This window comes from Scyliorhinus torazame, chromosome 12 (assembly GCF_047496885.1).
Source record: "Scyliorhinus torazame isolate Kashiwa2021f chromosome 12, sScyTor2.1, whole genome shotgun sequence".
Lineage (NCBI taxonomy): Eukaryota > Metazoa > Chordata > Chondrichthyes > Carcharhiniformes > Scyliorhinidae > Scyliorhinus > Scyliorhinus torazame.
The window spans coordinates 205,501,483-205,514,397 of NC_092718.1; the positions used below are offsets into that span (position 1 = coordinate 205,501,483).

Here is a 12,915-nt window from a genome sequence, read left to right on the forward strand (position 1 = left end):
ACACGGAGATCCGAATTTACCAAGACTGGAGTGCGGAGGTGGCTAAGAAAAGGGCTGGTTTTAACCGGGCTAAGGCGGTTCTCCATCGGAAGGGGGTGATGTTCGGGATGCTGCAGCCAGTGCGATTGTGGGTCACGTTCCAAGATCGGCACCACTATTTTGAAACGCCTGATGAGGCATGGAACTTTATCCAGTCTGAAAAGTTGGACTCAAACTGACGGTTTGTCGTGGGGGGTTGTTTACTGCGTTTGGGGAATGTTGTTTTTGTTTTGGTGCTGTGTGGGGCTGGGTGAATGGATTTGGTGTGGGGGCTGTGGGAGAGTGTGGGCGTCGGTGTTGGAGGGGCAGGGCCCCGCAGAGGAAGAGGGGGGGTGGAGGCCTGGGGATGCGGGGTTGGGGTAAGGCCGCAAAAAGGAGCTGCGCCAGAGGGGCCGGCCGGCTCAGACGGAAAGCGTGGGCTTTTTCCCGCGTTAGGGAAGGATGGGGGCGGGGCTGGTGGGGAAGGGCGGTGCTGGAGAGGAGCGCACACTGTCTGCCAAGGGGTGGGGGGACTCTCACACTGGGGGTCGATGGAATGGCGGGAGAGGCCGGGGTCAGCAGGAGTCAGCTGACTTACGGGTGTGTCATGTGGGGGGCAAAATGGCTAGATGAGGATCTAGTGGGGGGGGGGAGAAACTGGGTTGCTGCTGCATTGGCCAAAGAGGAGCTGGAAGTAGGAGAGGTAGTCGGGGCGGGGGTCCGCCGCCTGGGGGACTGGAGGGTGCGGGAGGCGCAGGCACATGGCTGGCCTAGAAAAGGAGCTGGCTAGTCGGCAGGGGGGAGGGGAGGGGCGAGTAGCCCCCTGATCCGGCTGTTAACTTGGAATGTGAGGGACCTGAACGGGCCGGTCAAGAGGGCCCGGGTGTTTGCGCACTTAAAGGGACTAAAGACAGACGTGGTTATGCTCCAGGAGACACATCTGAAGGTGGCAGATCAGGTTAGGCTGAGAAAGGGATGGGTCGGGCAGGTCTTTCATTCAGGGCTGGATGCGAAGAACAGAGGGGTTGCAATACTGGTGGGGAAGCGGGTGTCGTTCGAGGCACTGAATATTGTAGCGGATAATGGAGGTCGATATATGATGGTGAGTGGTAGGTTGCAGGGGGTGCGGGTGGTACTGGTGAATGTATATGCCCCTGTAGCCACCTAAAATGGCTGATTCCCTATTAATTTGGCCAAAACCCGATTTAAAACGGCTAACCGAAAAGGCTGATGGGAATTGAAACCAACAGGACACAAACGGACAGCTGCAGACAGAATAGCGTATTCGGCTCTGGGGAAGTCGGCCTAGATCGATACTCGAGACTATTATGTCAACCCAGACATCTGCAGTTTAATCGGCTATCCCCGGGAACAATTGCAACATATTAACAATTGAATGCCGGGCCAGACCTGTCGGCGCCCGCAGTGGCCGAAACAAAGACAGGTGAACGACCACCCCCCGATCGAGGAATCGCCCCATTATTGGAGCATATCGAACTCCGTGATTGGGAACAAGTCCAATCACTTGGGACTCCGGGTCAAGGGCCACCCCGAGAGGCAGGAAGCCCCTGGGCCCTATAAAGTGAGGGGCCAAGTTCAGATCTCTCTCTCTCTCTCTCCCTTCTTCACCTGCTCGCAACCTTCGCAAGAACCTTCAACAAAGAACCGTAAGTCTGACTCCAGCGATCGCTACCCGATAGAGATTCCTAGCCATCGACCCGTATCAGCCTTTTGAATCCCGCAGGCCAGATCCAATTCGATAAACTATTCGTTTCCCTGACCTGGTGGGCCATCTCCTAAAGTTAAGTATTGGCCTGTTAGTTATAGGTATTAGTCTAGAAGTAGCATTATTGTATAAGTTTTAATTGCTGTATATAATAAATGACCGTTGATTTCAATCTTACTAAGCGGTGTGCTGACTTATTAATCATAACTCGAGCTTGAACCACGTGGCGGTATCAGAAAGATACCTGGCGACTCGTGAGCAAAGGTGACGTAATGAGAGGTAATAAACTAAGGCTAAAAAGAGCAACACGCCGAATTGGGATGATGCCGGATTTATGAAACGCATGCTGGGTCAGATTCCGGATCTGGAGGTAGGAAGCTTGATAATGGGGGGGGGACTTCAACACGGTCTAGGTCCAGGACGGGTAAGAGGCTGGCTGCGGCCAAGGTGCTCGGGGTTTATGGACCAGATGGGGGGAGTGGATCCATGGAGGTTTGTCAGGCCGCAGGCCAGGGAATTTTCCTTCTTTTCCCACGTCCATAGAGCCTACTCCCGGATAGATTTTTTCATTTTGAGTAGGGCGCTAATCCCGAAAGTGGAGGGAATGGAATATTCGGCCATAGCCATCTCGGACCACGCCCCGCATTGGGTGGAGCTGGAGTTGGGGAGGAGAGGGACCAGCGCTCGCTGTGGCGCCTCGATGTGGGACTGTTGGCGGATGAGGGGGTGTGCGGGCGGGTGCGGGGATGTATTGAAAGATACTTGGAGGCCAACGACAACGGGGAGGTGCAGGTGGGGGAAGTCTGGGAGGCATTGAAGGCGGTGGTCAGAGGAGAGCTAATCTCCATTAGGGCCCACAGGGAGAAGAGAGAGAGGAGGGAGAGGTTGGTGGGGGAGATTTTAAGGGTGGACAGGAGTTATGCAGAGGCCCCCCGAGGAGGGGCTACTTAGGGAGCGACGGAACCTCCAGACGGAATTTGACCTGATGACCACGGGGTAAGCAGAGGCACAGTGGCGGAAAGCGCAAGGGGCGGCGTATGAGTATGGGGAGAAGGCGAGTCAGATGCTGGCACATCAGCTTCGTAAGTGGGAGGCAGCGAGGGAGATTGGTGGAGTTAGGGATAATGGGGGGAATACGGTGCGGAGTGCGGTGAGAATAAATGAGGTATTTAGGGACTTCTATGGGGATCTGTACAGGTCTGAGCCCCCAGCGGGGGAGGAAGGGATGCGACGATTCATAGATCAGCTGAGATTCCCGAGGGTGGTGGAGGAGCAGGTGACTGGTTTGGGGGCGCCGATTGGGCTGGAGGAGCTAGTTAAAGGATTGGGGACCATGCAGGCGGGGAAGGCCCGGGGCCGGATGGGTTCCCGGTTGAGTTTTACAGGAAATACGTGGACCTGCTGGGCCCTTTGCTCGTGAGGACTTTTAATAAGGCGAGGGAGGAGGGGACCTTGCCCCCGACAATGTCCAGGGTGCTGATTTCTTTGATCTTGAAGCGGGACAAGGATCCATTGCAATGTGGGTCATGTAGACCGATCTCGCTCCTCAATGTTGACGCTAAGTTGCTGGCGAAGGTGCTGGCAACGAGAATTGAGGACTGTGTCCCGGGGGTGAGGACCGGACAGGATTTGTGAAGGGTAGGCAGCTAAATACAAATGTGCGGAGGCTCCTCAATGTGATTATGATGCCCTCGGTGGAGGGGGAAGCGGAGGTAGTGGCAGCTATGGACGCGGAGAAGGCCTTTGATCGGGTGGAGTGGGAGTATCTTTGGGAAGTGTTACGGAGGTTTGGGTTCAGGGAGGGGTTCATCAGCTGGGTCAGGCTGCTATATAGAGCCCCGGTGGCAAGTGAGGCCACGAACCGGCGGAGGTCGGAGTACATTCGGCTGTACCGGGGGACGAGGCAGGGGTGCCCATTATCCCCCTTGTTGTTTGCACTGGCATTTGAGCCGCAGGCCATGGCACTGAGGGAGTCCAGGAAATGGAGTGGATTGGTTCGGGGGGAAGAGGAACACCGGGTGTCGTTGTATGCCGATGACCTGTTGTTATATGTTGCGGATCCAGTGGAGGGGATGGCGGAGGTCATGCGGATCCTTAGGGAGTTTGGGGACTTTTCGGGGTATAAACTCAACGTAGAGAGTGAGCTCTTTGTGGTGCATTCAGGGGACCAAGGAAGGGGGATAGATGAGCTACTGCTGAAGAGGACGGAAAGGAGCTTTCGGTACTTGGGGATCCAAGTAGTAGGAGTTGGGGTTCCCTGCACAAGCTTAATTTGACGCGGTTGGTGGAGCAGATGGAGGAGGATTTTAAAAGATGGGATATGCTGCCAATCTCACTAGCGGGTAGGGTGCAGTCGATCAAAATGACAGTCCTTCCGAGGTTTCTCTTCGTGTTCCAGTGCCTTCCCATTTTGATCCCCAAGGCCTTTTTCAAATGGGTAAGCAGGAGCATCATGGGATTTGTGTGGGCAAATAAGACCCCGAGGGTGAAGAGGGTGTTTCTGGAGCGTAGCAGGGACAGGGGGGCGGGGGGCTGGCGCTGCCGAATTTGTGTGGCTATTATTGGGCAGCCAATGTGGTGATGTTTCGTAAGTGGGTAATGGAGGAAGAGGGGGCGGCGTGGAAGAGGCTAGAGATGGCGTCCTGTGTGGGCACAAGCCTGAGGGCGCTGGTGACTGCACCGCTGCCGCTCTCGCCGACAAGGTACACCACGAGTCCAGTGGTGGCGGCAATGCTGAAGATCTGGGGGCAGTGGAGGCGACACAGGGGCTAGGTGGGAGCCTCGGTTTGGCCCCTGATTCGGGAGAACCATCGGTTCATCCCGGGAAGGATGGATGGGGGGTTTCGGAGCTGGCATCGGCAGGGATTAGAAAAATGGGGGACCTGTTCATCGATGGGACGTTTGCGAGCCTCGGGACGCTGGAGGGGAAGTTTGGGCTACCCCCGGGAAATGCTTTCAGGTACATGCAAGTGAGGGCGTTTGTGAGGCGGCAGGTGAGGGAATTCCCGCTGCTTCCGGCACGTGGGATTCAGGACAGGGTGATTTCGGGTGTATGGGTTGGAGAAGGCCAGGTTTCGGCGATTTACCAGGAGCTGCAGGAAGAGGAGGAGGCCTCGGTGCAGGAGTTAAAGGGCAAGTGGGAGGAGGAGCTTGGGGAGGAGATAGATGAGGGTCTGTGGGCTGATGCCCTGAGTAGGGTTAATTCTTTCTCCTCTTGCGCCAGGCTCAGCCTAATACAGTTTAAAGTTACTCACAGAGCGCATATGACAGGGGCGAGGTTGAGTAGGTTCTTTGGGGTTGAGGACAGATGTGGGAGGTGCTCGGGGAGCCCGGCAAATCACGTCCATATGTTCTGGCCGTGCCCAGCGCTGGATGGGTTTTGGAAGGGTTTTGCGAGGACTATGTCCAAGGTTGTGAACGCCCGGGTCAAGCCGAGCTGGGGATTAGCATTATTTGGGGTATCGGACGAGCTGGGAGTGCAGGAGGCGAAAGAGGCCGGTATTCTGGCCTTTGCGTCCCTGGTAGCCTGGCGGAGGGTTTTGCTACTATGGAAAGATGCGGAGCCCCTTAGTGTGGAAGCTTGGATCAATGACATGGCAGGGTTCATCAAGCTGGAGAGGATAAAGTTTGCCTTGCGAGGGTCTGTGCAAGGGTTCCTCAGGCGGTGGCAACAGGTGCTAGGCTATCTCGCGGAGCGTTAGGAGGAGGTCAGCAGCCCGGGGAGGGGGTGGGGGGGTTCTTTTGGGGTGGCGTTTGGGTTAAGGTGGGCGGGTTTTCCCTATTTGTGTTTTTTACTGTTATATGGGGGGTTATTGTATATGGGGGAAATCCAATGTATAATTTCTGCTTGTTGTGTTCTGGTTTCTTTCTTCTTGTTCGGGGGGGGGGGTGGTTTGTTGAAAATTTGTTTGAAAATTTTGAATAAATATATATTTTTTTAAAAAGGAAATGTCTCTTCATCTCTCTGGTTTCCTTAATTAGCTGCTCTTCAGATCTCGGTACATGATTTCTTAACCATTGCTCCATGTTCTTGTAGAAAAGCTTAACCATTGCTCCATTTTCTTGTAGAAAAGCTGAGAGATGTTCCCTCTCTAGCTTTCTAAACCAACTGCTTTCAGCAAAATTGTGAGAGCTGCCTTCTCTCTCACTACCTATCTCCAACAGCAATCAAATTAGCTAAATTAAAACTTAAAAGCTTCTCTACCTTACAAAGACCTAGTTGCTAAGCAACCCCCACATGCTTATTATGCCTTGTATTTATTCTTCACGCCGTAACCCTCTCTAAAACAATAGAAACACAGTTGGAACTTAACCAACTCCCACACATACAAAACACCTTTGTCCAGCATGAATCTAACTATAGGTTTTACCCTTCCAGGCACAGAAACATTAAATTAAACCCACTTCAAACTCTACTTTATTTCTAATGTTTACCAATACAAATATAAATCTCTTAAAACTATCTTTGTTTTCCTAACAAGGTATATGCAACAAAATACAGTTGACCATTCTGATTGGTTCAATCAGAGTTAAGTCTGATTCTGTGATTTGATTGGTCAACCCAATGATACTGTCATAAAAATAGTTTAAAGACTTCAGTGTCGGAACCATTTCCATTGCAAGTTCCTGTGTCCACATTTTTAATGGAAACTACCGTCCTGCTGCCTTCAGTAAGTGATGTTCCATCTCCTCCATTGTAAGAAAGGTATAATTTCAAGATGACAGGTTTACACCGGTAGTTCCCATTAAAAATATGAATACAGATGTTGATGAAGGAAAACGCATATTCAGGCTTAATTTTGCATGTGATTGAAGATGTATAAATAACAAACACCATATTGTTGGTGTGTAAGAATATACGGTGAACTCTGAGGAATCGCTGGAAATTGACTTGGAAATGTATTTCTCTTTACTGCACAGTTTAATACTTCAGTTCTTTAAGATAGGACATCTCGGATAGTATTTATTTGTTAATCTGATTTCTCTATTTGTAGATGGTACAGCTGCATGTTGGGAAAGAAATGCAGCTTGGCTCCTTTGAAAGAAGAACTTCGCAAACAAGAGGTAAGAATTGAGATTTGTCGGAGAAGGGAAAGAAAAAAAGAGCTTGGGGCACACTTTCTAAAAGAATTCTATCTGCCATTCTGGCAAGCAATTGAAATTATGTTTTTAAAGTTTCCGACCCATTGGAAAATTTGACAGATCTGGAATGCAAGTTCTAAGATTCAAGATGCATTAAGCATCTTTGGCTTATTTTTAATGATTTAACTTATAGTTCTGAGTTTCCCAAATAACAGCTTGAATAGAAAAAAAATTGAATGGCTGTGTTGTACTTATGAAAAATGGACTGCACCACTCATTGATGGTGTCCATTGAGATCTGATTTAATAGGACACTGATTAGTGCTTATGATTTCCCCAAATGATAAATTTTGTAACTTTTGGGCAATAAGAAGTAAACATGGAGTGAAAGTAAAGCAATGTGCAAAATGAGAAGTTAATTGGCACCACCTTTCCTTACCTGCTGTCAGATTATGGAAGAACTTGGGGTAAAGGTCTCTTAACCTGACTTCTTAATTGGCTTGGGGTTGATATAAGATAATTCTATTTTTAATAAGGGACAATTTTTAAAATAATAAAGTCTCTAGGGTTTTGGAGGATGTGCATCCTTTATGACCCATTCTGTAAGACCATAAGACATAGGAGCGGAAGTAAGGCCATTCGGCTCATCGAGTCCACTCCACCATTCAATCATGGCTGATTTCAACTCCATTTACCCACTCTCTCTCCATAGCCCTTAATTCCTCGAGAAATCAAGAATTTATCAACTTCTATCTTAAAGACACTCAACGTCCCGGCCTCCACCGCCCTCTGTGGTAATGAATTCCAGAGACCCACCACTCTCTGGCTGAAGAAATTTCTCCTCATCTCTGTTCTAAAGTGACTCCCTTTTATTCTAAGGCTGTGCCCCCGGGTCCTAGTCTCCCCTGCTAATGGAAACAACTTCCCTACATCCACCCTATCTAAGCCATTCATTATCTTGTAAGTTTCTATTAGATCTCCCCTCAACCTCCTAAACTCCAATGAATATAATCCCAGGATCCTCAGACGTTCATCCTATGTTAGGCCTACCATTCCTGGGATCATCCGTGTGAATCTCCGCTGGACCCGCTCCAGTGCCAGTATGTCCTTCCTGAGGTGTGGGGCCCAAAATTGCTCACAGTATTCTAAATGGGGCCTAACTAATGCTTTATAAAGCTTCAGAAATACATCCCTGCTTTTATATTCCAAGCCTCTTGAGATAAATGACAACATTGCATTTGCTTTCTTAATTACGGACTCAACCTGCAAGTTTACCTTTAGAGAATCCTGGACTAGGACTCCCAAGTCCCTTTGCACTTCAGCATTATGAATTTTGTCACCATTTAGAAAATAGTCCATGCCTCTATTCTTTTTTCCAAAGTGCAAGACCTCGCACTTGCCCACGTTGAATTTCATCAGCCATTTCTTGGACCACTCTCCTAAACTGTCTAAATCTTTCTGCAGCCTCCCCACCTCCTCCATACTACCTGCCCCTCCGCCTATCTTTGTATTATTGGCAAACGTAGCCAGAATGCCCCCATTCCCATCATCTAGATCGTTAATATATAAAGAGAACAGCTGTGGCCCCAACACTGAACCCTGCGGGACACCACTCATCACCGGTTGCCATTCCGAAAAAGAACCTTTTATCCCAACTCTCTGCCTTCTGCCTGACAGCCAATCGTCAATCCATGTTAGTGCCTTGCCTCGAATACCATGGGCCCTTATTTTACTCAGCAGTTTTCCGTGAGGCACCTTATCAAAGGCCTTTTGGAAGTCACGATAGATAACATCCATTGGCTCTCCTTGGTCTAACCTATTTGTTATCTCTTCAAAGAACTCTAACAGGTTTGTCAGGCACGACCTCCCCTCACTAAATCCATGCTGACTTGTCCTAATCCGGCCCTGCACTTCCAAGAATTTAGAAATCTCATCCTTAACAATGGATTCTAGAATCTTGCCAACAACCGAGGTTAGGCTAATTGGCCTATAATTTTCCATCTTTTTCCTTGTTCCCTTCTTGAACAGGGGGGTTACAACAGCGATTTTCCAATCCTCTGGGACTTTCCCTGACTCCAGTGACTTTTGAAAGATCATAACTAACGCCTCCACTATTTCTTCAGCTATCTCCTTTAGAACTCTAGGATGTAGCCCATCTGGGCCTGGAGATTTATCAATTTTTAGACCTCTTAGTTTCTCTAGCACTTTCTCCTTTGTGATGGCTACCATATTCAACTCTGCCCCCTGACTCTCCTGAATTGTTGGGATATTACTCATGTCTTCTACTGTGAAGACTGACGCAAAATACTTATTTAGTTCCTCAGCTATTTCCTTGTCTCCCATCACTAGATTACCAGCGTCATTTTGGAGCGGCCCAATGTCTACTTTTGCCTCCCGTTTGTTTTTAATGTATTTAAAGAAACTTTTACTATATTCCTAATGTTACTGGCTAGCCTACCTTCATATTTGATCCTCTCTTTCCTTATTTCTCTCTTTGTTATCCTCTGTTTGTTTTTGTAGCCTTCCCAATCTTCTGACTTCCCACTACTCTTTGCCACATTATAGGCTTTCTCTTTTGCTTTGATGCATTCCCTAACTTCCTTTGTCAGCCATGGCTGCCTACTCCCCCCTCTGATAACCTTTCTTTTCTTTGGGATGAACCTCTGAACTGTGTCCTCAATTACTCCCAGAAACTCCTGCCATTGCTGTTCTACTGTCTTTCCCACTAGGCTCTGCTCCCAGTCGATTTTCATCAGTTCCTCCCTCAGGCCCCTGTAGTTACCTTTATTTAACTGTAACACCTTTACATCTGATTCTACCTTCTTTCCTTCAAATTGGAGATTGAATTCTACCATATTATGATCACTGCCTCCTAAGTGTTCCCTTACTTTAAGATCTTTAATCAAGTCTGGCTCATTACATAACACTAAGTCCAGAATGGCCTGTTCCCTCGTGGGCTCCATCACAAGCTGTTCCAAAAAGCCCTCCTGTAAACATTCAATGAATTCCCTTTCCTTGGGTCCACTGACAGCATTATTTACCCAGTCCACCTGCATATTGAAGTCCCCCATGATCACTGTGACCTTGCCTTTCTGACATGCACTTTCTATTTCGTGGTGCATTTTGTGCCCCCGGTCCTGACCACTGTTAGGAGGCCTGTACATAACTCCCATTATGGTTTTTTTGCCTTTGTGGTTCCTCAACTCTACCCACACAGACTCCACATCATCTGACACTATGTCGTTTAGTGCTATTGATTTAATTTCATTCCTAATTAACAAGGCAACCCCGCCCCCTCTGCCCACCTCTCTGTCTTTTCGTAGGTTGTGAATCCCTGGATGTTTAAATGCCAGTCCTGAACCCCCTGCAACCACGTCTCTGTGATGCCTACCACATCATACCTGCCAGTCACAATCTGGGCAACAAGCTCATCTACCTTGTTCCGTACACTGCGCGCATTTAAATATAGCACCTTTAATTCTCTATTGACCGTCCCTTTTTGTTTTCTTAGTGTGGTGGACCTTGGTTTACTGAACCTTTCCATACATGTGTCATATTTTGTGGGATTGGGACTATCGTAACCTCTCCTGAGTTTTATCTTTTCGTGCTTTTTTGTATTCCTAAGCAGCTACGCTTCCCACTGATTACTTCACCTCTTGGTTCCCTGACTTTCCCTTCCCCCCCAATCTCTGTAGACATGTAAACAAAAATGCCAGTATCTATCCCAGGATTTAATTGTGAATAATTTAAATTGACAAGTTGAAAGCATACTACCTCTTTTGAATTATATGCTTTTTTATATGGAAGTGGATGTAAACTTTTTTTGAAACTAATTATTGGTTATCTTGTGTTAAATAACACTTCACTTTGGAATTTAATTTGCATTTTTTTCACTGAATCTGTCATTGATTGACATAATGAAAATTGGCAGCCCTCGGCTAAATGCACCAGTTAATTTGCAATCAGTCAAGCTTTTGTTTCTGTGTCTAAGCACCTGTTATATGTCATCCAGGTCCCTAAAGTCACCCACACTGAATTCTGTCAAGGGCGAACCATGAGGTGGGCTTTGGCATGGAGTTTTTATGAGGATGTAATTATGCCTGTAAGTATTGCATTCAGTGAGTCATAATCCATCCTTGATCTTCTATTCCAATTTAAAACACAATGGAAGATCAAAGCCAGGATAAAATTATTGAAATGATCATACCTCATTTATTACGTGGAGTTTAAACGTGTACTGTGCAGAAGAGAATACAGTGGGCGCGATCCAATTGCCACGCTGTGCATGAAAGTCAGCTTGCCGCGGTACAGCGTAACCAATAAAAGCCAGGAGACCCTGCTCCTGGGATCTACATGGTTCACAATGCCTCGCGAGATCTAACATAATCTTGCGAGACGTGGCAATGTAAATCCCACCCTCACTTTCTGGCAAATCTGCATATTAAAGTGAGACAGCTTGTCTCACTTTAATATGCAGATTCCCGAAGTACCTCCGATGTTGGGATCTATCCCCTTCGCCTCAGATACCTTGGACGAGTGCCGTTTGGTACTGATCTCCACAAACGGGGACCAGGCGGAATAGTACTCGTGGAGCTCCTGATCCAGTTGAAGTTGGAGACTGAATAATGTAATATTATTAAATTTACGGAAACTGCGAAGTCTCGGACTAATGTTGATGTATTAATTATTCATCAAAATTTATATTTATTAAGGATTACAGAAATGTTTAGTAAGACATTGAAGAATATATAGTTTCTCTTCTAGGCATACTAATGTTATCCTTAGGACAATTTTGTCTTCATATTTTATTAACACTGAATCCTACATGTTTGCCAGTTTAGGCAGTAGGCTATGCAGGGCCTTCTATGTACAATGGTTTCTGCTGTTTACATGATACCTGTAATGTAGAAAAATATCCTGCTGCACTTCACAGATCTGTGTAGAATCAGCATTTATTCGCTGGCTAGAATGGGAAGAAAATAGATTCGAATCCCAGCCTCTTCTGAAATGCTTGCCCAAATACCTAGAATAACAATGGGTTGAATATCTCATCCAACTTTCCAAACAGTGAGATTGACTGCTGGATCGTAATGAGCAATTGTACCTATATCAGTACACCATTTAACTAACAGAAACAATGGTGTCAATATCCACAGAAGTCACTCACCCTGCCCAGAGTTCCCATTTGACTTTCAAATTAAGGATTATGCCGGTGAGATGAAATAAAACCATTTTGTTTTTCTCAAAGAAAAAAGAGGGCGCATGATGATTGCAGCAATAAGGCACTCAGGCACTATTTTGTGAATTGATTAGTTTGACCTTAATATACATCTTCCAGTATTTCTGTTCGATACATTTAGCCCCTTGAGGTTTCAACTTGATAGCATTTTAATATGAATCACATCAAGATCCTTCTATAGTAAAATAATAAAAAATCCCAAAACATGACAGTATCGAAATTTATGATTGGTTCTGATAGGTACATTTGGGAAAATAAATTTCATTTATCATTGAGTTGGTCCCAGGACATTGTAAGTGTAAGTCATTGCTAGTATAATTTAGAGTGAGATTTGGGAATTTTTTTTACATGGGTAATTTATATCTAAAAATGCTTTACTGCAAACTATGGTGGATGAATAATAGCTTTCAAAAGGGAAATGGATAACTATTTGAAAACAAATTTAGAAAGAGAATAGAGAATGGCACGGAAATGGGACAAAGGGATGCTCCTTCGGTTCGATGGCTCAGGAGGAAAAAGCCAAATGATTTCTTTCTGTTATGTAAAGTTCTGTTTCATCTTTTTGAGAAAGGTCAAATTAGGGTTTTAGTTTCTTACGTCTCACTTTTTGATAGAATCATTCCTCCGTCTGCCAGAATGTTTGCTGCCACATGCACATTCTTTAAAAAATTGAACGTTTGAGTACACTTTATATTACATAGCACTTTTAATATATAATGTGCATAAATTTTTAAACACCCATAAGGAGAATTGACAATTTAAAACCACTTTTTTCCAATTGATTCTCCCACAGTCCAGCTGCTTCTTGGAAGGTACATTTTCTCACTGTTGTGGTTATGATTTTTGCTCGA

At 46.6% G+C, this 12,915-nt stretch overlaps 1 protein-coding gene across 2 annotated transcripts in view; it reads left to right on the plus strand.

The window, feature by feature from the left end:
- The window catches only part of mettl16 (methyltransferase 16, N6-methyladenosine), a 162,951-nt gene that overhangs the window by 124,685 nt on the left and 25,351 nt on the right, over window positions 1–12,915 (plus strand). For both annotated transcript variants that reach the window (XM_072469756.1, XM_072469755.1), the window contains exons 7-8: window positions 6,739–6,808; window positions 10,838–10,927. In XM_072469756.1, the coding sequence (XP_072325857.1) occupies window positions 6,739–6,808; window positions 10,838–10,927 (160 nt within the window). The remainder of the gene's footprint in view (window positions 1–6,738; window positions 6,809–10,837; window positions 10,928–12,915) is intronic.